Genomic DNA, 26,321 nt, shown 5'->3' with positions numbered 1-26,321 from the left:
ACCAGAGAAGCCTAGAACTTGAAGTTGTGTCTCTTTGACACTGAGTTGTGTCTCTCAAGTCTATAAGACCCAAACTAAGAGGCCAGTGATCAGGGCTAGCCCTAGAACAGGCTGCCTCAGTACCTGATGCCCTATATAGACACTCCTGGTTCAAGTTTCCGTGTGTATATGAACCTACATTATACTCACAGTTAGCATTCATTCCTGTATTCCTGACCCAGACCACCCTATATGAACACCCTTGATAGTTAACCATTTTTGAAGAACTTGAAAATCATAGAGCTTGTTATTTAGACCTCAGATAATACAAATCAGTTCCAAAGAAGGCCATCATTCTTCTCAAAAGTATATAGAGTCTAGGGGAAGCTGGGTAGTTCAGTGGATTGAGAGTCAGGCCTAGAGACGGGAGGTCCTAGGTTCAAATCCAGCCTCAGACACTTCCCAGCTGTGTGACCCTGGGCAAGTCACTTGACCCCAATTGGCCCACCCTTACCACTCTTCCACCTAGGAGCCAATACACAGAAGTTAAGGGTTTAAAAAAAAAAAAGAAAAACAAAGAAAAGTATATAGAGTCTAGCCCTGACACAATTTCCAGTTCATGAAGTAAAGATAAAAAATGAGTAAACTGAAGAGAACATTAACAATAAAGGAGTATTATGGAATCAGGGACACTCAAGACAAAACCTAGAAGAAGAGAGATTTGCATTATCTACAAAGAAAGACTCAAAAAAATTCACAAACTTCCCACAAGCTATGCTGGAATTCCTGGAAGAAATGAAGCAAGTTTTAAGATGATCATATAAATGAAAAGAGGAAAGAATAAAAAAGGAAATGAGAGCTCTATAAGACAGAATTGAAAGGGGAATAAATACTTTAGTATGTAGGAGTAATAGGCTCCTTGAAAACTAAATAGGACCATTCAAAGATCACTGATTCCATGAGTCAATAACAAATATTAAGAAGAAAAAGAAAGACTGAAAAAATGTCAGAAAATATAAGCTATTTTCTTCATCGATTGGAGAATGGCTAAACAAGTTGTGATTTATGATTGTGATAGAATACTACTGTGTCATAAGAAATGATGAGGTGGACAGTTTCAGAAAAATCTGAGAATTATGAATTGATGCAAAGTAAAGTAAGTTAAACCAAGAGATAATTGTACACAATAACAGCAATATTGCAATGATCAACTGTGAAAGACTTAGCTACTCTGATTAAGAAAATGATCCAAGAAAATTACAAAGAACTCATGATGAAAAAGGCTCCAGAGAGAGAACTGATGAACTCAGAGTGCAGATTGAAGAATACTTTAACTTTATTTTTGGGGGGTTTTTTCCCATGTATTTTTTCTTTTGCAATGTAGTTAATATGGAATTAAAAAAGGAAAAGAAAATTAAGGCATTTCCTTATCAAAAATAATTATATACCATGAATTATATAGCACCTGAATACTTAAAGAAAACATAAAGAATTATACATAGAAATAAATAGTACAACTACAATAATAGGGGACTTCAAATCTCTTTAGGTCTTGATATATCTAACCAAAAAAATAAGAAAGAAGTTAAGGACCTGAATAGAATTTTTAAAAATTAGATATGAGTGATTTCTTGCAAATTTTAAATGGGAATAGGAATGAGGAAGGAATATCAATTGTGCATGGCATCTTTATAAAAATTATCTTTTATTAGCACATAAAAACTTCATAAGAAAATATTGGAAAACAGAAATATGTTAGCTAGTCTGATTTAAAAAAAGAAAGGAAAAACAAATGTCCAGTATCAGGAATGAAAAAAGGAGAAATCAAAATGAAACAAAAGAATGTATTAGAAATTATTTTTCCAAATTATGTGCCAAAACTATGGCAATTTAAATGAATGGATGACTGTTTTTTAAAACAATAAAATGCTTAGTTAATGGAATAAAAAGGAAAAATTTAACCCAATTTTAGGGGGAAAAATAAACCATATATGAACTTGCAAATTAAAAAAAAAACCACCGTAGGGTCAAGTGACTTACAAATTAATTCTAAAACACATTCAAAGTACAATTCTAATATTACATATAAACTCTTTGCAAAAATAGGAAAAGAAGATCCTACCAAACCCTTATGATGCAAATATGTTCTTTAGACTTAAATCAAGGAGAGACAAACCAGGCGAAAGAAAAGTATATAATAATACAGCAGCATATCATAAAAGAGTCTACACTGTGACCAGGTTGGATTTATACAGGAATGCAAGGTTAGTTCAATATTAGGAAAACTATAACTATATATATTAATAACAAAATAATAAAATTACAAAATTTAATGAATAAATGCAGAAAAAGCTTTTTAAAGAACACCCATTTCTATGAAAAACACACAAAAAATTATGAATAAGTGGGTCTTTCCTTGATAGTGGGAAAACATCTACCCCAAATCCTGAGCCAGAATTATGCATAATGGAAATAAACTAGAGTCCTTTCCAATAGAACAGAGGTAAAACAAGGATGTTAATTTTCACTACTATAATTTACAAAGTGCTAGAAATTTAGCTATAGCAACAAGAAAAAAAAATTGAAGGCATATGCATAGGCAAAGGGGAAATAAAATTAGCAATAAGATAATACAGCGTTTTACCCAGGAGAATCCTAGTGAGTCAAATAAAATTCATTGAAACAATAACTTAGCCAAGTTACAAGATATAAAATACTAGAGACGGGAGTTCCTAGGTTCAAATCTGGCCTCAGATACTTCCTAGCTGTGTGACCCTGGGCAAGTCACTTGACCCCTATTGCCTACCCCTTACCACTTTTCTGCCTTGGAGCCAATACACAGTATTGACTCCAAGACGGAAGGTAAGGGTTTAAATAAAAAAAAAGATATAAAATAAACCCATGTAATTCATTAATTTTTCCATATACTATCAAAACCCTACAGGAAAAGATAGAAAGTGAAATTCCATTTAGAATAACTTTTAAATGTGTAAAACATATAGGAGTGCAGCTATCAAGACATTCAGCAACTATATGACTATTATTACTAGACATTCTTTATATAAACAAATCTAAATAATAATTAATTGCTTTTTGTTGCACCAAGCCAATAAAATAAAAATAATATGTCCAAAATTAATGACTTTAATTTCACACCAATCAGATGACCAAAAGATTACTTTACAAAGCTTAAAAAAAAAAACTTATCTATGAGAACATAAGATCATGATTCTCAGGGCAGTTGGGTGGCTCAGTGAATTGTGAACCAGGCCCAGAGATGGGAGATCCTAGGTTCAAATCTGGCCTCAGATACTTCCTAGCTGTGTGACCCTGAACAAGTCAATTAACCTCCATTACCCAGCCCTTACTACTCTTCTGCCTTGGAACCAATACATAGTATTTATTCTAAGAGGGAAAGCAAGGGTTTAAAAAAATCATGGTTCTTAAGGGAAATGATGAAAAAAATAAAGGTGTTAGCAGTACCAGATTTCAACTATTTGGCACTGACTAAAAAACTGAAAATTTGATCAGTGGAACAGATTAAGTACATATATAATATACAGAAGCAAACAAAGCTAGTATTGTATTTTTCAATAAACCCCAGGATCACAAATACTATAGTACGGATTCACCATTTGACAAAAACTGCCAGAAAATTTTGAAAGAACTCTGGCAAAAATTAGGTATAAACCAGTATCATACCATATACTATGATAAGTTCAAATGGATATGTGATTTAAATAAAAAAGGCCAAATCCAAAATGCAGAAGCAAGAAGAAAATATCTTTCATAGCTATATATAGAAAAGAGTTTATGGCCAAAGTATAGAAGATATGGTAAAGATAGAATGACCAATTTTGATTGTATAAAATTGAAAAAGTTTTGCATAAACAATTAGTCCAGCAAAATTAGGAGGCAAACAGTTAAAGAAATCTTTGTTACAGATTTCTGTGTTAAAAGTCTAATGCTTAAGATATAGAAAGAATTTATTCAAATCTGTAAGAATGACAGTCATTCATTTCCCAATAAATAAATGGCCAAAAAATACAAACTGGTAATCAGAGGAAGAAATACAAGCCACCAGTAGCTATGTGAAAAAAAAAATGCTTGGAATTTCTTAGAGAAATGTTAGTTAAAACAACACCGAGGTTCCATATAATGTCCACTAGATTATCAAAGATGACAAAAATGGAAAATGACAGTTAGTGAAGCAGGTGCAGGAAGACAAGTATACCAGTATATTGGAAGTAAAGCCAAAGGCAGTCAATTCATTTTGAAAAGCAATTTGGAATGATGCCCCCCAAATCACAAAATTGGCCATATCACTTGACCTAACAATACCATTAATAGGCCTGTGCTCCTAAGAGATCAAATAAAAAGCTAAAAGACCCTTGGGGCAGCTGGGTAGCTCAGTGGAGTGAGAGTCAGGCCTAGAGACAGGAGGTCCTAGGTTCAAACCCGGCCTCAGCCACTTCCCAGCTGTGTGACCCTGGGCAAGTTACTTGACCCCCATTGCCCACCTTTACCAATCTTCCATCTATAAGACAATACACCGAAGTACAAGGGTTTAAAAAAAATTTTGAAAAAAAAAAAAAAAGCTAAAAGACCCATTTGTACAAAACTATAGTAGTTCTTTTTGTGGTAACAAAGGACTGGGAACAAATTGGGATACTCATCTTTTAGGAAATGACAACAAATTACAATATATGAATGTAATGGAATATCTTTGTACCATAAGAAACTATGAAAAGGATGCTTTCAGAAAATGTCGATAAGACTTTGTATGAACTGATGCAGAATGAAGTTAGTAGAACCTGGAAACAATTTTATAATAGTGATATTGTAAAGAAGAAATAACTTTGAAAATATGTAGATGAGAACAAAAGGAAGTAAGTTCATAAAGAAACACAAACAGGACAACTCAAAATAACATTGAATTTATCTTTTTTTTTTTTTTTAAAGCAAGCTGTGTGAGGTAGAGATGAACAGTTTTGTATAACATTTTCTCTGCCCTACCTTGTAAATGCAAAATTTCTGTCATTAATTATATGTAGATTAAAAATATCCATATTCATTTATCAATATGAATATCTCTTCTATTTATGCATATTTAAAAATTTTAACTTCCCCAAGTCTTCTCACAGTCTGTGATTACTTTTCCTATTTCCCATTCATAGTTCATAGAGGATACAATCTACTCAGACTACTTGAAATTTATTCTTTTAGTTTCTTTGGAAATAGCAACATGCTACTGCATTTATCATCTGGTATCTCATTCTTGTTACATAATTGACTCATTTCCTTTCTGGCTTCACATACCTCTCTACTCCCCCTACCCCCCTTTTTTTTAAACCCTTACCTTCTGACTTAGAATCAAATACTTGATTCTAAGGCAGAAGAGTTGGTAAGGGCTAGGCAATGGGGGTTAAGTGACTTGCTCAGAGTCACACAGCTAGGAAGTGTTTGAATCTAAGACTTCTGCCTCTAGGCCTGACTCTCAATCCACTAAGCTACCCAGCTACCCCCCTCACAAAACTTTGATAATCAGTTTCTTTTACAATTCTTATATGCCTGTCATCATTGGTAAAATGTTGTTGCCTTTGTTCTCTATAAACATTTTAATTCTAGATGATATATCTAATTCCATTTTAATAAGATTAATATTCCTCATTTCCATTTACTTCATTCAGCCTTGCCTACAAGGTCTCATTCCAGATTGCCCATTCTCTTGTGTGCTCTGGAACTTCTGCTCCATGATTAATAAATTTCTCATAATAAATGTCACACTTTCTTGTTCCTCCCATCTTGTACTGCTTAGTGAGACCTGGCTTCCTCTAGATGTTACTCCTTTCTTACCTTTACTTTTCTTTACTGGCTACAGTTTTATATGTCCTTCCCTGTGATTTGAGAACAGTAACAGATTTAGGGATATTCCATGTTCCCTGTTGTCACTTCAGATTCTCCCTCTACCATCATTACTCTGTATATTTTTCTCTTTTGAGACGCAGTCCAAATTTATTGCCCAATCTAGGTCTTGGCTCATAGTATCCCTCTCTCCCCAATATCCTGCCCTCATATTGGAATCTTCGACATAAATAGTCCTCAAATAATCTTACTTCTTTATTCCTCAAATTATTCAATTCCTATAACCTACTCTGCCTTTCCATCTCAGCTACACACAGGTCATACCTTTGATTTTGTCATCATCGACAAATATTGCGCTTCAGTATTCATGACTCCAAGAATTCCATTATCTAATTATAGTCTTGTTATTCCAACTTTCCCTATGGCTTAATGACCCTGACCTCTGTTTCTCAGCTTCACCATTACCTCCAATTCTTCTGCTCCTCAGTATTTTTCTAATGATTCCCATTGAAGGAGTAAGAATTTTTTTTATTCCCTATTGCCATTTCCAGAATCTCACTGCCACCAGTACTTTGCAAACTCCCCTTATCTGAGGTTCAAATAATCAAATCTTAATCATTCAAACCAGATCTTGTTTGGCATACTCTGGCATACTCATGCTCTGGCAACATTCTCCTCCCCTCCCAATGAAAACTTTTGTATAACCACCTCGATTCTATGCTCTCCTGTACTTTCAAATCCCTTGTCTCTTGTCCTGTTACTGAGGCTACTTTGCCAAATCACAACCTTGGATTATTTATGCTACTCAGTGGTGCTGGAAGAAGACACAAACTATTTAATACATCCACTACAAATGTGTATTATCCAATCTCAACTGGCTCTTACTGAAGTAAGACAATCTTACTTCTCCCAATCAACCCAGCAGGTGTTCCAAAACATCTTTTTACAAACTTCCTATAGTCACCTTCTCAGCCAAATACTTTACTGCACACTTCACTGAAAAAAATTGAGGTTATTTGCTCAGTTTCTTCTCCCCTTCTCTTTATTTCACATTCTTCTGATACAAATACCTTTATCTCTTTATAAATTTCTGATGAAGAGGGGTCCTTTCTGGCCAAGACGAACAATTTTATCCTATCTTCCCCTGTCTCTAGAAGATTGCCTCCATTATTGTCCCTACTCTCTTCTTATTTTATTTATTTTATTTTTTTAACCTTTACCTTCTGTTTTGGAGTCAATACTATGTATTGACTCCAAGGCAGAAGAGTGGTAAGGGTAGGCAATGGGGGTCAAGTGACTTGCCCAGGGTCACACAGCTGGGAAGTGCCTGAGGCCAGATTTGAACCCAGGACCTCCTGTCTCTAGGCCTGGTTCTCAATGCACTGAGCTACCCAGCAGACCCCCCCTAATCTCTTTTTAGCTCTCCCTTTCTAGTAGCTCTCCCTCTGTTGCTTGCAAACATAATAGTCTCTCTTATGCTTAACAAGCCCTCACTTGGTCCTCATCATCCCCACTGGTTGTTGTTCTATTACCTTTCCTAACTTTCTCAGCTAAACTCTGTAAAAAAAAACTATCTATATACTATGCTCTCTTTTTTTCTCCTCATTCTTTTCTAAACCCTTTGCAATCTAATTTCCAACGTCATCATCCAACTGAAACTACTCTTTCTAAAGCTACCTGTGATCACTTAATTGCCAAATTTAATGTCCTTTTCTCAGTTCTTAATCTTTAACCTCTTTGCAACCTTTCACACTATCAATAACCCTCTTCTTCTAGATAGTTCTTTCTTACTAGGATTTTTGTGGTGTTACTCTCCCTTAGTTCAGGTAACTCCTCCAAAAGTTTCTTTTGCTAAATTTTCATCCAGGGCATGCCCACCAATTATAGAGGCCCTCCAAGGCTTTGTCTTTGGCCTTCTTCTCTTCTATCTCTCTGCTATTTTGCGTGGTGATCTCATCATAATGATAATGAGTTCAATTATCATCTTTTATGCAAATGATTCTTAGATTTTTTTTTTTATCCAGTCCTTGATCTTGTCTGACTTCCAGTGTTGCCTCACCAACTGCCTATTAAACATTTCAACTGGATGTCCCATAGGCACCTCAAACTCAATGTGTTCAAAATAGAACTCATTATCTTTCCCTTAAAACCCTCCCCTCTTTTCAAGGACATTCCATCTTCTCTATCACCTAGGCACTTAACTTCATTGTGATCCTCAGCTCCCTGGAACTCACCTCACATATACAATCTATTCCCTAGTCTTATTTCTACCTATATAACATCTCTCCTCTCCTCTCTTCTCCTCTCCTCTCCTCTCATTCAGCCACTATCCTATTGTATGCCCTCAATTGCTCATTCCTGGACTTGCCTCAAGTCTCTCTCTACTTCAAATCATTTTCCCTTTAGCTGCCAACGTGATCTTAAAAGAAAAGTTTCATCATGCTACCCCTCCACTAAATTCCAGTAGTTCCCCATTTTCTCCAGGTCACATAAAGCCCTCTGTTGTACTTTTAAAGCCCTTCAAAACCACTCCCTCCTACCCTTTCCTATTCTGCATGTACTCCTCAGTCTTGCTGTCCTTCACATAGCTTGCCATCTCCCAGTTTCAATGATAGTCCCCCATGCCTAAAATGTTCTCCTTCCTTACCTCTGTATATAATGGTTTCCCTGGCTTCCTTTAAGATGCAACTCAAATTATATCTTCTATAAGAAGCATTTCCAAGTTGTTCCCTTCCCTCTTCCACCCTTTCCCATCACATTACACTCAGTTGCTAGTGACATTACATTCCACTTACACTCTGAATCTTGTATATACATAGTAGTTTTCCTTTTGGTTCATCCTTTAGAATATGAGCTCCTTGATAGCAAATACTGTGTTTTTTCACTTTCCTTTTTCTCTACAGCACTTCGTACATGGTAGGCACATAGTAAGCATGTAATAAATGCTCTTTGACTAAGAATCTAATATTTCTTCTTTCACATCAACTGAGATCAAGTCTGAATTTGGATATTCTGTCACATCATTGCCTAAATTACCTAATTAAACATCATTACCTAAATGTCAATAACCCTCCACTACTTGTAGGAGGAACTATACCAAAAGTACATCATCATGTTCATGTAGCCAAGATTAGAAGGAAAACAATAAGTTGGGAAAAAAATTTTGTAGACACTCACTTGGATAGAGGTCTCAGATCTAAAAATATAGAGAACTTTGTCATTTATATAAGAATATGTGTCATTTCCCAATTGACAAATGGTCAAAAGATATGAACAATTAATTTTTGGATGAAGAAATCAAAACTATATATAGAATTATATGAAAAATATTCTAAATCATTATTGATTAAAGAAACACAAGTCAAAACAACTCTGAGATATCATCTCCATACCTATCAGATTGGCTAAAATGATAAAATGGCAATTGTTGGAGGGTATATGGAGAAATAGGGACACTAATACATTGTTGGTGGATCTGTGAACTGATCTAACCATTTTGGAGAGCAATCTGGAATTATACTCAAAGAGTAATTAAATTGTATTGCCTTTCAACCCAGTAATACCACTATTAAGTTTATTTCCTAAGATGATAAAGGAAAAAAAACTACATGTTTTAAAACATTTCTAGCAGTTTTCTTTGTGGTGGCAAAGAACTGGAAACTGAAGAGATGTCTGTCAATTGAGGAATGGCTGAACGAGTTGTGGTATGTGATTGTGATGGAATACTACTATTGTGTCATAAGAAATGACAAGCTAGACAATCACAAAAAACCTGGAAAGATTTATATAAAAGGATACAAAGAATCAAAAAGAACCAGGAGAATGTTGTACACAGTAATAACAATTATATAATGACCAACTGTGAATGACTTATTTAGTATCAATGAGGCAAGGATCCAGGACAACTACAAGGGTCCCATGATGAAAAAAGCTGTCCACCACCATAGAAGGAACAGAGTCCAAATGCAGATTGAAACATACCATTCTTCACTTTATTTCCTCAGTGAATTTTTATCTACTGCAAGCAATATGATAATCTGAAAAACAGGGAAAAATATGTGTTGCATGATAATGTATATACAACCCATATCACATTACCTGCCTTCTTGTGGAAGGGAGAGGAATGGGAGGAAGAGGGAATAAAAAAGAATGAGGCATAGATATTTGGGCATAGCTAATGTGAGAACTTTATGTTACATATTTATAGCAAGTTATGTGTATTATATTGTTATATATCATATCATGTTACATCTTTATTAAAATAAATGGTAACTAAAAAAAAGTACATCATCAAACCTATTGATGCCCGTTGGACAATTTTTCAGGATCCATTATACTAGTCTCATATCCTTTATTGACTGGACTGGTAGATCAGGGAAAAGCTTTAGATATAGGATGACAAGATTTCAGCAAATAATTTGACAGTGCTTTTTTAGAGAAGTGAGTTAGATGATAGGATGATTTGGTCACTTTTGAATTGATTGAATGATTAAAACCAAAAGACAGACATTAATGGATCCATGTAAACTTGAAGAAAATTCTCTAGAGCTTTTATTTTGAGATTCTGTAATTCACTATAAATTTTTATTTAATAGGATTTGAAGGCACTGTTTGTGTCAAAATGAGGAAGTGACATTCTATTATAGAACTAGATATTACATAAGTAACTCCTATATTTCTTCTTATTGAGTTATGTGTCTGAAAGGATCCTGGGAAATAGATTTGATCTTTCAGCCCAGCATTTTAAATTGCATGTTTAGTTCAGACCATTCTTGTCAATTTAAGAAAAGTATGTGGAATTCTTACCATAGAGACTAAGTATTGCATTTCTTCTTTTCTCGTCATCTTTTCAACATAAGTTCTTTGAGCATAGGAACCATTTCATGTATTTCTTGAACGTCTTTGACAGAAGACTGAAATTATTAAAAGCACCCAGTAAAAACAATCATTAGTTCATTATTTGATTCATCAGATTACACCCTATAAACTGGATGTTGAAACCTAAAACCTAGAAGAAATAAGGCTAAATTTAAGAGACCACATTGTGACAAGTCTTTAACAAAAATTAATATTACTATTTATGCAATTCTTTGGACTGCTGAAGTCATATATCTCTATGATGATATATATCAGAAAGAAAGAAAGGCTAGTTTTTAAAAAATGATGGACCAATAAAAATGCTATAGGGATAATTTTTCTTTATGCTACTTTCAAAATAAAATTAACAGCCCCTAGTTGATTATCAGGAAGAGAAATTAAACTGTTTAAGCATTTTGGATCTAGTTTTATTCCCTTTTAAATTTCTGTGTTTTTGTGACCCTTACCTCAGAAAAAGCTGGAATATCTAAAAAGCCTGGACCTGTTTAACTGTGAGGTAACAAACCTGAATGATTACCGAGAAAGTGTCTTCACACTCCTCCCACAATTAACATACCTTGATGGATATGACCAAGAAGACAAAGAAGCCCCTGACTCTGATGCTGAAGTAGATGGGGTAGATGATGAAGGTAAGTTTGAAAAACAATTTATATTTCTCAGGTTATCATGTTAATATACCAGATTTTGTTGCTTTAAAAAATAATAACAAATTCTGATCTGAAAATTTTCATAACTATTTGGAACATGGTCAGCTTTATCCCTTGATGTTCAAAATCAAGGCATCAGAGTCAATTAAGTATATCTAAAATAAAATCTTGTAGACAATTTAGTCGTGGTCTAGAACTTTCCTTATGGAGTCAAGGTTTTAAGAATTTGGAGTCCCAAGATCCTGCATTCTATTTTCTAGAGCATACCAAAACTCTTATGCTGCCAGTATCTAACTGTAATTTAGGAAGTTATAGTTTTGAAGAAGTTGGATTTGGTTCCTAAAATAAGAGAATTTGATTTTATTTCATAATCAGAATCAAGAGAAATTAAAATCACTTTATAGAATAGGCAGTGAGGCAGAGAATCTAAAGAAATATGTAACCTATAGAATAGATGAGTTAGGTTTCATGTATCTAAGTTACCTAGACAAAGTGTATTGACTGAGATAGTCTGTATTTTACTTTCTTGTTATATTGGCAGATTGTACAATTGTAAAATAGTGATAACTAGAAGAGACCTTAGAAAGCAACTATGTGCTTCAGTGGATAAAATGCTGGGCCTGGAGTCAGGAAGACCTGAGTTCAAATGCAGCTTCAGACAATTACTAGTTGTATGACCCTGGGCAAATCATTTACCCTCTATTTACCTTAATCCATTGGAGAAGGAAATGACAAAATAACTTCAATATCTTTGCCAAGAAAACCCTGTGTAGGTCACAAAGAGTCAGACATGACTGAATTAGCAGAATAACAATCTTACACATCATTTTGACTTCAATCCCAAGTTGGACTAGAAAGATGATATCTAAGGTAATTTCAGCTGTAGAACCATGATTCAAATCAAGTCATATGGCTTCTAATAACAACTTAATTCAGGGCAAGATAATAATAACCTCTTTTTTAGAAAAAGGAAGAGAGTGAAAACAGAAGATGTAGGCTGAGGATAATGACAAGGATGAATGATAAGGAACTAAATTGGTATTATAAGCACAAGGCAGTAGCACACAAATAAAATACATTCATTTGTAGCACCTACAGTAGAAGTAAGCAGTCTCTAACCTCTAAGATTGCTTTGTTTATTTTTGTAACCATTGCATTTCTCTGAATACATACTTCAGGTAAACCTTGCCATATATTATGGAAAAGTTCATTTTGCAATTAGCCAAGTGACCACTTAGGATCTAAGATCATAGATCCAGGGCTGGGGAAACCATATCCCCATCCAACCCTTGTTTTACAGTTTAAACTGAGGTTAAATGAGAGATTTGGAGTTCTGTAAAATGCATTGTAGGCAGTAGCCCTTTTCCATTCTAATAATCAACAGAGATTATTATGAATGTCGATTTTCTATGTCCTTATGTTGAACTCCTCTAGCTTGCGGAGAGCTATACTGAGAGACCCTTGAGCAAGTCTCTAAAAAAAGGTTTTTATGACAATATTCATTTACTATGAATTGAGTCAACCCATTTGACTAGAGCCTTGGACATATGAAAAGGAATAAGAACTGGAAAGATAAGTTGAAACCAAACTTGGAGGAGGAGTAGGGGGAACAAAGGGAGAGGATATTGAATGTCAAGGTAAGGAGTTTGAATTTTATTCAGTATTCACTAGGGAGCCACTGACAATGCTTGAGCCAAGTAAGTGACATGATCAAAGCATTAGGAAGAATGACTGGAGGAAGGAGAAACCAATCCTAGGGAAATGATGTAGATCTATTTCATCAGCTATATAGGCACAGCCTAATCATTGACACAGAATATATTCCTCTAGCTGTCTAAGTTGTTCTTTATTTCCTTAAAGAGAAATTTGTAACTTAAATCTTTTGTGTATTTTGGTAGGTCAATCCCCAGATATTTTATGTATTTTATATTTATTTGTAATCTCTTATTTTTTTCTTATCATTATCATATAAAAATGCTGCTTTTTTCCCCCCTTTTTTACCTTCTGTCTTGTATCAATTCTAAGACAAAAAAGCTGCAAGATCTGGCCAATTGAGGTTAAGTGACTTGCCCAGAGTTACAAAGCTAGGAAGTGTCTTGGGCTAGATTTGAACCCTCTATGCCTATACTTTGTAAGGTTTTTTTTAAGAATAAAAGTATTGTACTTTGTTAACAGCTTTTGAGATAATATTCTAATTACTCAAAACCACATGATTTTTATTTTTAATATGATTCATTATGTTCTTTATTTCCCTATTTCCGCCCTTTTACATTTGTTTATAATATCTGAGCTCTACTACATGATCAATTTTTGTAAAAGTTCCACCTGGTTTGAGAAGATGTATATTCTTTTTCAATCTCACTTAGAAAATTCCATGTCTTTTAACTCTAGTTTCTCCAGCAGTTTGTTCAGTTCCATATTTCCTCTTTTGTTTATCTTTCTGATAGCTTTATACAAAACTAAGAGAAAGATATTAAAGTCTTCTGTCACTACTATTGTTTCTTATAGTTCATTTGACATTTCCCTTATGAATTTGGATGCTAATCATTTGGACTATATAAATTTATTTCTGATATTGGTTTGTAAACTAGCTTCACTAGCAGAGCATTAGTATACCTATTTTTCCATGTCACCACCAGCATTCATCATTCACTCTTTCTGTCACAAAGAAAGAGTTTCTTACTCTCCTATCACTCTTTTGCTGTCCTTGGCTGATGCATTTATGTACTCCTCTATTTCTGTTATTTGGACTGTTAAAGAAAAAATAATCGCATCAGTTCTGTTTTTCTTTCTAGAAATGTTTCATATACCTCTCTTATTGAAAATCTATCTTTTTTCATTTGTGGCTAAGCTCATATTTGTAGGGTCAGTTACTCTGGGCTAAACACCATTCCTCTTTAGAACACAGTATTCTGTTTCCTCCTACAATTTCTGGTGGGTACAGACTACAAGTCTTGCATTAATGGAATTTCCTTTCCTTTGTACCTAAAAGTCTTTCTCCTGATTGCTTGAAGACCTTTTTTTTTTTTTTTTTAAATCCTTACCTTCTGACTTAGAATCAATTTTGTGTATCGGTTTTATGGCAGAATAGCACAATGGGGGTTAAGTGACTTGCCCAGGGTTGCACAGTTAGGAAATGTCTGAGGCCAGATTTGAACCTAGCACCTCCTATCTCTAGGCCTGGCTCTCAATCCACTGAGCCCCTTAGCTGCCCTCAGCTTCTAGAACTTTTTGTCTAGTCCTCTAGTCTCAAAATTCTCATGACCCAGAAATCTGCCAAATAAGCATTTATTAAGCATTCACTTTATAGTATGTATGCCAGCCTCTGCCCTAGATATTGGGGATGCAAAGATAAAAATGAAATACTTTCTGCCCTCAAAGAGATTACATTCTAGTATGAGAAACAACAGCATTCATAAATGTATACATAAAGTAAATACAAAATAATTTGGGGTCAATACTGTCATGTGAGGGGGCAAGATCAGGAAAGACCTCAAGTAGGAGATTATGCTTGGTTGGACTTGGCTTTCATGGAAGCTGGTGTTCCTTCCAGATTGTCATCTGCAAATCAAACAGCAGTTTGTCCATGGGTATTTTTCAATTCTAGTATTTCTTCAAGGACTCAAAAACTGTTAAATGTTAAATTATATGTTCCAGGAGCTAGAGTGACAGATTTCACAGGAACAAATATCTGAAATGATGAAAGAAAACAACAGTATGTGTTTCATTTACACTTGATGTCACCACTTCTGTCTTTTTGAATTGCCTTTTTAAAAAATTGTTTTCATTGGCCTTAATTTCTATTGCTTTTTTTTTATTACTATAGTTTCCCTAGGATGGCCTCCCTACCCTGATCCCCTCAGAGAGCCCATATCACTATATAACAAATAGTACACAGGCCTATATAATAATATTTTGCAGGAAGAGAAAAAATCAGTATAATTGATCAATACATTGGCAAAGGTGAAAATATGTCTAATACATAGCATTTGTGGATCTCCCACCTCAGGTAGATGTTTCTTCTCTTTTTTCTTTTGAGACATGCTTTTTAAAAAATAATTCTTTATGTGCATCTTTGACTTTTTATATATATATGTGCTACTTTCTGTTTCAGTTGTTGTGTTGTAAATATTGGTTTCCCAGCTCTGCTGACTTTAGTCTGCATCAGATTGACTTTTTCAAAAAATTATTTATTTATTTTTATTGGAAAAATTTTCCATGGTTACATGATTCATGTTCTTTCTATCCCCTCCACCCCACACCCCACCCCCGTAGCTGACGCGTATTTCCGCTGGGTTTTACATGGGTAATTGATCAAGACCTATTTCCATATTATTGATAGTTGCACTGGAATAATCGTTTAGAGTCTATATTCCAAATCATATCCGCATCAACCCATGTGTTCAAACAGTTGTTTTTCTTCTGTGTTTCTGCTTCCATAGTTCTTCCTCTGAATGTGAATAGTGTTCTTTCTCATAAATCCCTCAGTATTGTCCTGGATCATTGCATTGCTGCTAGTACGGAAGTCCATTATGTTCAATTTTTACCACTGTGTATCAGTCTCTGTGTACAATGTTCTCCTAGTTCTGCTCCTTTTACTCTGCATCAGTTCCTGGAGTTTGTTGCAGTTCACATGGAATTCCTCCAGTTCATTACTTCTTTGAGCATAGTAGTATTCCATCACCAACAGATACCACAATTTGTTCAGCTATTCCCCAATTGATAAATGGACAAGGGTCATCAGATTGACTTTTAATGTCTTCATGATCTTTTTTTCTTTCTGCTGTCCTTTGTACTTAGCATAGTGTCTTACACATAGTAGGTGCTGAGTAAATGATTCCTGACTATTATGATACTCTGGGGAAAGGGGGCCATGCTTTAGTTTTTCCCCTTTTTTCAACCTCCTTTACATAATGCATTACATTTTCCTAAGCCGTATTAGGATTTAAGTCTCAAGCCCTTCCATGTCAGGTTGACAAAATGTGTCACATATGTCAGTCAGTGTTGCTAGAGACTTTATAACAAACTCAGTAATGCTTTTTATGTTTTGTTATATCTTGGGAACCTCAAAACATTTTGTTGGGATACTTTTAGTGCTTTGACTTCAGTCACCCATTTAGATGAGAGATTAATCACTCACCCACTTTGATTACTGTCTCCCAACAGTGTAACTGTACACCAGATTTGGGCTGTGTACCCTAAAATAGAATCACTCCTTACTTAAACTTTATCATCTCATGTGAAGTGCTTCACATGGATCCTTCTAAACTATATGCAGTCAGCCACATTTATTAAGCACCTACCATGTAGCAGGTACTAAATCAGAAATGAAACAGTTTTCTTTTAGGAACTTGCAGTCTCTTAGAACAAATATGTAATTAGAAGGTATATATTACACATATATATACATATATACACATGTCACATATGTATGAATAATATGCAGACACACAAAGTTACTTTAGGGGAGGGGCACATATAATGGAGACTCAGAATAAGGCTTTGTGAGTAGACAGTATTTATACTTTGCTTCGAAGGAAATCAGGGATTCCAGGAGGGAGAGGTAAGCTTGTACAAAGGTGTGCAGATTTGAGTTAGAAAGTCACATTTCAGGGACAGCAAATAGGTTAGTTTGAGTAGACCCTAAAAATGCATAAAGATGGGCAGAGCAATTAATGTACAACAAGTCTGGAAAGGTATGCTGGTGCCAGATTCTGCAGGGCTTTAAACACCAGACTAAGGAGTTTGTGTTTGATTTTAGAGGCTACAGGAGCTTTTTGAGCAGGGGGTGACATGGCCAGACCTGCTTTTCAGGAATACCACTTTGGCAGCTGTGTGCAGTATGGATAGGAAAAGGAAGAGCCTGGAAACAAAGACTGGCAAGACTATTGCAGCTGTCCAGAGTAGAAGTGATAAGTGCCATAAGCCAGCTGGTATTACCCTATGAGAGGAGAGATGTTGTGAAGGTAGACTTGATAAGACTTGGTGACTAATTGGATATGGGAAGCAGGGTGGAAAGAGAATGAGGAGTCAAGGATGATTCCAAGGTTGTAACACTTTCAGCAGAAATTAGGAAGAGATAAAAGTTTCATGGAAAAGAAAACCAGTTCTGTTTTAGATATATATTGGGCTTAAAGCACCCATTTTCAAAGGATCTCAGCTGCACACATTCCTATCTTCCCATTCAAGACATGGAAAGGACTCACCCATTCCAGATATCTATCAGGCTCACTGCAACATCTCATGATGTTCTCAATGCCCAGCTGTAAGGAATGTCATAGTTTGGAATCATAATAACATGGACATTGTGCAGAGATGGCATGGACACTGTACCCCTTAATTCAGGCAGGCTGTGAACAGGGAAATTCCCTTCCCCCTTCTTGTCCTTTGTGACTCCCAGACCAGACTATTATCCTTGGATTGTCCTTTAGGTTGAGATAGACAAAGAGATACACCTCCAGGCCACACCTTGATAGCCAATGCCCTGAGGATCTCAGACAGACCCCTCACCCCACGGAATGCCCAAGTGTGGAAAGTGCCCAAAGTCACATCCACACTATGATAAAACACTTGTAAAGAATATAAAAAGCCCTGAGCTGGTTGGAGCATTCGGGGGCAACTCCTATAGTTGCTCCATTCATGCTGTTGTGCTGGCCATTAATCCTATTGTAGTAATAAATCTTTCTTTTTAACTTTTAAGCTAAGTTTCAGAGTCTTCTCATTCTTGAAGCAGGTATCCTTCCCGGACCCAGGGGTTCACCACTTGTATCCCCATAACAATAATCATTAGAATTTTTTTTAATTTAGGGCTTTTTAATTCCAATTTTAATAAATAGAGCATTTCCAGGCAGAAAGCAGAACTAAAAAAGAAGATAATGCATGAAAGTGTGAATCTCTTTTAAGTACAACTTGCTTTTCCTTTTAATATGTAATAAATTCAAAATATAACTACAGTAAAAATACATATAGTTGAAAGGGACTTAAAATATTAAATTAAGCACATTTAACCATCTATGTTCCAGAGGAAGAAGATGAGGAAGATGAAGATGAAGAAGATGAGTTTGATGAAGAAGATGATGATGAAGAAGATGACGTAGAAGGAGATGATTATGAATATGATGTCAGTGGAGAGGTCTGTGTTGTATAAATATTTCAAAGCCCATCTTCACATTCATAATTTTGTTCCAGGATATATTTGTGACAGCTATGAGAATGAACAATACATGAAGGGTTCCTGATCACATAGTAATATAACACTGAACTGTTTAGTTCAGATTTCTTTTTATATTCAATAGATATTTATTTAGTGTAAAAGCCTCTGCTAGACAGAATGAAATAGCAATTTGCCCTTATTGTGAGTGGAAAGAAGGTAACAAAATCAAACAGTAATGGGGGCAATAATACTCTGGAAAACTTGAGGATCATTGACCTAAACCCATGATGATAAATATATGGCACACATGCCAAAGGTGGCACACAGCGACCTCTCTGGGCATGCACAGGACCCTGGTTTGGCTTGGCCAGCTAGGAGCCTGGCCCCACCCCCAAATGCAGGGTGTGGGGTACTCTAGCCTCCCTCCACTGTCACAGAGGTGGAGCTCCGCTGGCCCAGGGCCAGAAGCCTGATCTTGGGGGCCCACACACAAGGGGAAGGTATGAGACACTGGAGCCTCACTGCTGACCTTGGCCCTGGCTTGGCCAGCCAGAAGACTGGCCCCACCTTAGAACGTGGGAGGGGTGGTGGTGTGGGGCATTTGAGCGAGCGTGGCTGGCCCAGGGCTGGTGGTAGTCTGGCACTGCTCCCAAAAGCAAAGAGAGGGTATGGGGCACTGGAGCCTCCCCTCAGAGTTCTGCCCTGGCTTGGCCAGCCTGTAGCCCAGCCACACATGGTCCGTGCCCCCCTTGCAGGGGTGGGGCACTGCATGGGGGGGCATGGTTACATTTGAGAGGGCATGGCATGAGGTCCCTAAAAAGTTCCAAAAGGTTCACCATCACTGACCTAGACTGATTGGCAGGTTCAGATGTCTTATTCTCATTCTAGTAAAGGGGTCTGGAAATATACTAGTTTGCATTTAGTTGATTTAGGTGAAAAATCTGCTTTACTCTGTATCTCATACCCATTCAAAAAAAATCTTTATAAAACCTAGACTTTTTTGTATATGACAAGGAAAAGGGAGAAAAAAGATAATTTTTCATGGAAAAATTCCATGGTGGCATTTTTTCTCCACTTAATACAGTATACCCCAATATGATACAGATTGCAATATATCCAGATCTGTTGCTCTGTGCAACTGACCATGTCCTCCTAGAAGTTTGCCTCAGCTTCCCCTCAATGTACAATGCCCTTGAGATGACTTTGCTAGTTGGGTCTCTTCCCAAACTTCCTTTTAGCTGCACTTTCAATCTTCTATGAGTTCATATTATTCATAAAACAATATATCATATTACATATATGTAAATTACATGCATACAAATTGTACATTACATAAAGGCAGTATGAATTTTATATTTACATTACATCTCCACAAAATTTTACAAATGAGTTCATATTCTAAACTAGTGTTTCCTCTGGCTGCCCTATATCCCTGCTTGGAAAATAAATCAAGTCTTTTCTTACTAAAACAAATGTTATGCCCTTTTGATCTCTTTGATAGGACAACTTGGTTTATATCAGTTGAACTTTTATCTGAAATTATTATGATCTGTGTCTGTGTACCTCCTGTTCCTATTCTATTTTTCATCATCAATAACATTTGAATATGTCAAGATCAAGATATTTTAGTGCATACTTATTCTTTCCTCGTTTTTATTACTCTACCCTTTTAACCAATTTTGGGTTTTGCTCTTACAAGTTTGCTCTTACACAATTAATTTGGAAACGATTTCCATATTAGTAACAGGTCATTTCCCTTCTACTAAAATATAATTGGCACAATATAATACAGAATTAATAGTGCCATTCCTGCCTCATGTTACTATTCTATATGTGTAAAATTTGTAATGCAGTTCCCTGAGGAAATCCCATATTGTTTAAATGTAACCAGATTTAAGATTATGAAATGTTTATTCTCTGAAACAATATACGATAACCTTAGTTAACTGAACATATTTTCAAATAGAACTTCCTTATTGAAAAGTGAATTTCTGATAGTGTGATTTTATGTTGTTCAACGATATCATAGGATTTCGGCATCTTACTTTTTTTCCCTTTAAAAAAAGGAAAACAACATCAAGCTACTTCCATAATATTATAGAATTTATGGCTTATTCTGTAGGAAGAAGAATTTGGACATGATGGAGAAGTTGATGATGATGATGAGGAAGATGAGGATGAGGATGATGAAGATGAAGGTATGCATAAATTGTACATTGTATTTTCAGAAATACTTACCTTCTAGGATAATAGATTTAGAGCTAGATGAAACTTTGGAGGTCATCTAGACCAGTCCTCACATTTTAATTTATTTATTTTTGCAATTTTAAACTTTTTTAAATTTCTGTTTTATTTTAAGTTCCAAATTCTCTCTTTTCCCTCCACCCTCCTCCCCAAACCAATGTGAAGGCATGGAAAATAATACCCATTATACATATGAAGCTATGCAAAACATATTTCCATATTAGACACATTTCCAACTTTAGCCCTATTCTTAAGAAAAAAACAAGAAAAATAAAGGGGAAAAATATGTTTCAATCTGCACTCTGAGTGCATCAGTTCTTATTAGAAGATGGATAGCATTTTACAAAATGAGTCCTTTGGAGTTTGTGGTGGATCCTTCACAGATGATTATCTTTACAATATGACTGTTACCATCTACAGTGCTCTCCTGGTTCTGCTCACTTTATTTTGCATCGGTTTGTCTAAGTCTTCCCAAGTTTTTCCAAAACCATCCCCCTCACCAAACAGCACAATAGTTTTCCATTACAATCATGTGCCATAACTTGATCAGCCATTCCCCAATTGATGGACATCCCTTCAGTTTCCACTTCTTTGCTACTGCAAAAATTACTGCAATCTCCTTGGTTCTTATTTTATAGATGAGGAAACTGACACCCAGAATAGTCAGACATGTAATGAGTGGCTGACCTGGATATAAACCCATCTTCTAAGTACAAAGTACTCTTTAGTACAACAAAAGTTGTACTAAACCATGCTGCTTTTAGTCAATTAGTAGAATAAGTTATAAAGCCATATTGAATAAAAAAGCATTTTTAAGCATTTACTGTAGGCTCAGCACTGTGTTAAGTGATGGACATTCAAATAGAAAGGCAAGGCAACCCCTGTTCTTAAGGAGCTCATATTGTAATTGAGAGAAATAGCATTTATAGAAGGGTTCAGCTATAGGGCCTGGTGGTCCTCGGGGTAGCTATAAGGTCTGTAGGATCCAGGTATATATAAATCAAGTAACTAGAGAGTTTCAGCAGCAGAAGAGATAAAGCTTGGTGGTCTGCCATCTTCCTGGGAGAATTGTAGTTTTAATTCCCTGCTCATAAAGTAGTGTCCACCCTGCAGCCAAGGAGCAGGAAGGTTATGGGGCCTTGACAATTGAGAAGGGGATTACGGACCTAAGGATGCAGATGGAGAGGCCATTTCCACATGGCTCAAGATGAGAGGGGTGACTTGCTTCTCAGAATGAGAAAGTGATGCTGATGGGAAGGTTGGAAGGAAAAAGAGATGCCAGTGGAGTTTGGAAAGGACATAAGCTAAAATTGAGGGGAGAAATTATCCAGTATATTAAAATCATAACCAACTGGGAGAAAACAAAACATTTCTGTCTCTTATTCTTTCAGAGCATGTTAACTAATTTTTCAAAAAAGCATGCCAGGGAGCTAGAGGCAGCTAGTGGCACAGAGGAGAGAGCTGGGTCTGGAATCAGGAAGATGATCTGAGTTTCAAATACTGCCTCATACATTTACTAGTTGTGTGAACCTGGGCTTCCTTACCTGTAAAATGGGGTTAACAATAGAGCCTACCTCCCAACGTTGTTATGAAGATTAAATGAGAAAACATTTGTAAAGTGTCTGGCACACGATAGACACTTAATATAGATTTATTTTCTTCCAGTGAAATCAAACCCATTGCTGCCCCAGAAACAGCAGCAGCAGCAATAGTAGCAGTCCACATTCCTGTGGCACTTGAAGGATTACAAAGCACTTTGTTAACAATCCTATTTCTCTTAAAGTGAAATAGTCAATATTGGAACTGGGTTTGAACCCATGTTATCTCCTGATTCCAATTTTAGTGTTTTTTCTGCTGTAGCTAGAGATTCCTTTCGCAATCCCAGCTCTTTAGTTACTGCCTATTGTCTGAACTTTTGGATTATCAATCTGCCCTTTCAAGGAAGTAGGCTTCTGTGTTTCATAGATATAATGAAAGGAGAACATCTCACATTGTATCTTATTTTTCCCTTGCATAACTAGAAAGAAAATTAGTTATTATTGGGTTGTAATTTTTCACCTGAATGGTAATAGAAGAAGGCTTTTAATCTGGAAGGAGAAAGTCTTTTATTGTTCATTGGCAATTGGCTTATTAGAAAGCTACAGAAAGATTTGATTATATAAATTCCAGACAAAAGTGTACAAGTTAGGCTAAAGCTTTTTACAGGATCATTATAATGTGTTGTTTTCCATTAACGTGGCAACTTTGCTCCAAGTTCAATGTGATGCTTTAATCAGGCCTTACAGAAATCCTTAACATCTCTTCCGAGATGGATGGAATAGGTATGAAAAACAATCAGAAAATATTGAGACAGCTAAGCAGCATAGTGGGTAGTACTGGATTTGTCAGGAAATCTGAGTTCAAATCCTGTTTCAGAAACTTCATAGCTATGTGATACAGGCAAATCACTTGTCCTTCGGGCTCAGTTTCCTCATCTATAAAATGTAGATAACAGTAGCACCTACCTTACAGGATTATTATGAGGATCAAATAAGATAATACTTGGAAAGTGTTTTGCAAACCTTAAAGCACCATACAAAAGTTATTATTGCTACCAGTAATTATTTTTTCTCTCTCTGAGCTTATGCCCTCTGCTTCTGTCCATGCCCCCATCTGACAAAATCCACTATTTCCCCCAGGTTGGAAGTTGGCATTGGTCTGTTAGGAGTTAAAATCATATCATCAGAAGGGACTTTATATATCATCTTGTCCAACTTTCCATTCATTTAAGGAACTACTTCTATATTTTCCTTGACAGATATTATGATAGAATAATACTCTTCTTTCAGTTCCCCTAAAGATTGGCTAAGCTAAAGGGGAAAGGGGTTGGCCTACATCTGAGCCAGGGAACCATTCTTGAAAAATTCAGGGCAGGAGAATGAGAGCCCAGTCAGAATGCCCTTGATCCTTCCTGCCTGGTTCATTAGCTCCCCAATGCTTGATCATCTGATTTCTACTTAAATATGATGGGATGTAACAATTCATTTCATTCTTGGACAGTCCCAGTTTTTCGTTCTTATGTTAATAGCTAATCATAAAGCCTAACTTTATATAGGGATTTGTAGTTTGCAAAGCACCTTGCATATATATTTTTATTGAGCCAGCAGCTGATTCCAGTAATAATGATAGCTGACTTTCATAGTACTTTAAGGTTTTTTTATGTACATTATTTTTTTAATCCTCATAGCAGTCCTGGGAGATAGATACTTCATGTATTCCCTTATTCCCATTTCTTCTAACTTTTTCTTATATCACAAGGATTTTCATATGCTTCATCACCTTGGCTGCCCATCTAAAAGGATACAACTTTGTTAAATTGTGGTGCCCAGAATTGAGCCTCCATGGTATGATCTGACTCAATTCAAGGCATACCAGAAATGTTTATTCTTTTGATCAGAGTGTTCCTCTCCCTTCCCCTAATAGACTAGAGGCACGGTACCCCTAGACTCAGAACCCCTGGTACCCCAGCTCCCTAACAGGAGGCTCTATCTTGTTTTCTCATGCCCCTTCACATCTTTAACAGTTTCTGTTTCTGGAAACTGATACCTGCAGTTCTTTTCTAAGGATCATAGTACCTGTAGCTGAAAAGGACCTTAGAGATCACTCTGTCCAAATCCCTTCATTTTATGACCTAACAAGTTGCTAAGTGATTTTACCCAAGGTCACCCTAGGAATAAGTGGCAGACCTAGCGCTTTAACCCACAGCTCAGATTCCTTACTCTAATGCTCTTTACACTAAACCAGACTTTCTCTATTTCTCCTCTAGAGCTTTCATGGAATCAGTGCAGGTCCCTTTCCTACAAACTAGCTCTCTGCTTCCCCTATGTCCAGTACATGCTTTGTTCTCAGTCAGAATGGTTCATGTCATGATGTACCTAAGTGTTGATCCATGCCTCAGCTTGCCTCTACCCCAAGGTGCAGGATATGATTAATGTCCCTCTAATACCCTAGTCATTAAGGTTTAATGGATGTGAACAGTACCCATTGTTTTTGGAGACAAAAATCTAACTACATGGTCTAGGGGAAAGAATAGTCCCTTCTTACCTCCATCACTGAACCTAGGCTGAACTTAGGGATGTGAGACCTTGTTTTTAGAGGGTTCCTGTTTGCCCTGTGCATGGTTGGTAGTACCTGTGACTAACTTGTGGCAAGCTGATGTTACTTCTTAGCTAGGTGAGTATTATATCCATGTCCAAGACTCTTAAAAGGGCTTGTTTAATTTCCTACTACCTCTCAGGGCACAAGTTCCTCAGCAATCTGCTATATACCTAACAACCGTAGTTCCTATCCCAAAGATATCCACCCCTTTGTGCCTTTTGGAGAATTTCTCCAGAGAGTTTTTGATATAAGAGTACACTTTCCTGACCTGCTCAAGAAAAATGGAATAATTTAGAAACTTCTCCTTTGCATAACTCCCCAATATACCTATCATCTTCTTGGGGAATAATCAGTTCTATTTCATCAAGAACAGCCTTGTAGCAGAGGGCCTCATAATTAAAAAGGCTGCTTGCCAATAAATCTGAAAACCCTCTCATTCCACATTTGAAGATTTGGTCAAATATGTTACTGATGTTCAGATATACCTTACGTACAAGATTCCCCTCATAGCTGGTAAGATCATTAGAATTATCAGAAAGAGAAAAGAAAAAAGTCACCACAGAAAAGAATCTTCAAACCATTTTTTTAATGCTCCAAAGGACTTTTAAAACGTCTTTTTTTCAGTTATCACCTTAAGAAGTCTAACAAATGATATCTTAAAATGTGTTCCCTTTAAAGTGAAAACTTCCTATCTAGGAGGCTCACAATGTGTCTTCTTTATTATGTAGAGGATGAAGAGACTGGGAAAGGTGAAAAAAGGAAGAGAGAAACAGATGACGAAGGAGAAGGAGAAGATGATTAAGACCCCAAATGATCTGAAAAAAGAACTGTTCAGTATTGTGTGGACTGCTCCTATTGATTTGTTAGCTGTAAAAAAGAAGTGGTAGCTATAATCCAAGCCCCCAGGACACCTAAAGAGCCAAAGAGTAGTTCCTGTGACATTCTACATTCCTCCGATCAATCCCCATTGGATATCCAAGTTACCAACAAATTTGGGGAGTTAACCCCAACAAAATAGTCAGAGTTGTTAGGTTTTCTTATAAGACTATTGCTATCGCAGGAAGACCAGCTGTGATCGGTGAGTCATAATTATTGATGGCTACCAGTTACACCAAGGTTGTAATACCATTTTTACTTTCTGTACAACAAAAGAAACTTTGTAAATAAAATCTTAACATTTTGGGTCTGTTTTTCATGCTTTGCTTTTCTTTTTTTTTTTTTAAACCATTAATTTTTTTACATTAGGATGTTTTATGTGACAACTGCAGATAAATATTTTTAAGAATTTCAGTGAAATAAACATGTTACTATTTGGTAAAGTCTAGTTGTACGTTTACATTTTTAAAATTAGTTTTGAGATATGCTCATTTGAAACTATATGAAAGACAATTATTTGGATTTTTAAAGTGATAGTAATT

General features: G+C 36.0%; 1 protein-coding gene across 1 annotated transcript in view; it reads left to right on the top strand.

Moving 5' to 3' along the window:
• ANP32B (acidic nuclear phosphoprotein 32 family member B) overlaps positions 1 to 26,093 on the top strand; it is a 47,518-nt gene extending 21,425 nt beyond the window's left edge. Inside the window, exons 4-7 of the mRNA XM_044660795.1 lie at positions 11,174 to 11,351; positions 18,392 to 18,501; positions 20,645 to 20,720; positions 25,632 to 26,093. Of these exons, the coding sequence (XP_044516730.1) occupies positions 11,174 to 11,351; positions 18,392 to 18,501; positions 20,645 to 20,720; positions 25,632 to 25,705 (438 nt within the window). The 3' untranslated portion in view covers positions 25,706 to 26,093. The remainder of the gene's footprint in view (positions 1 to 11,173; positions 11,352 to 18,391; positions 18,502 to 20,644; positions 20,721 to 25,631) is intronic.
• Positions 26,094 to 26,321: the final 228 nt, after the last annotated feature.

The sequence above is a fragment of the Gracilinanus agilis genome, chromosome 1 (genome assembly GCF_016433145.1).
Source record: "Gracilinanus agilis isolate LMUSP501 chromosome 1, AgileGrace, whole genome shotgun sequence".
In the NCBI taxonomy this organism is placed as follows: domain Eukaryota; kingdom Metazoa; phylum Chordata; class Mammalia; order Didelphimorphia; family Didelphidae; genus Gracilinanus; species Gracilinanus agilis.
This window is presented reverse-complemented; position numbering and strand designations above follow the sequence as displayed.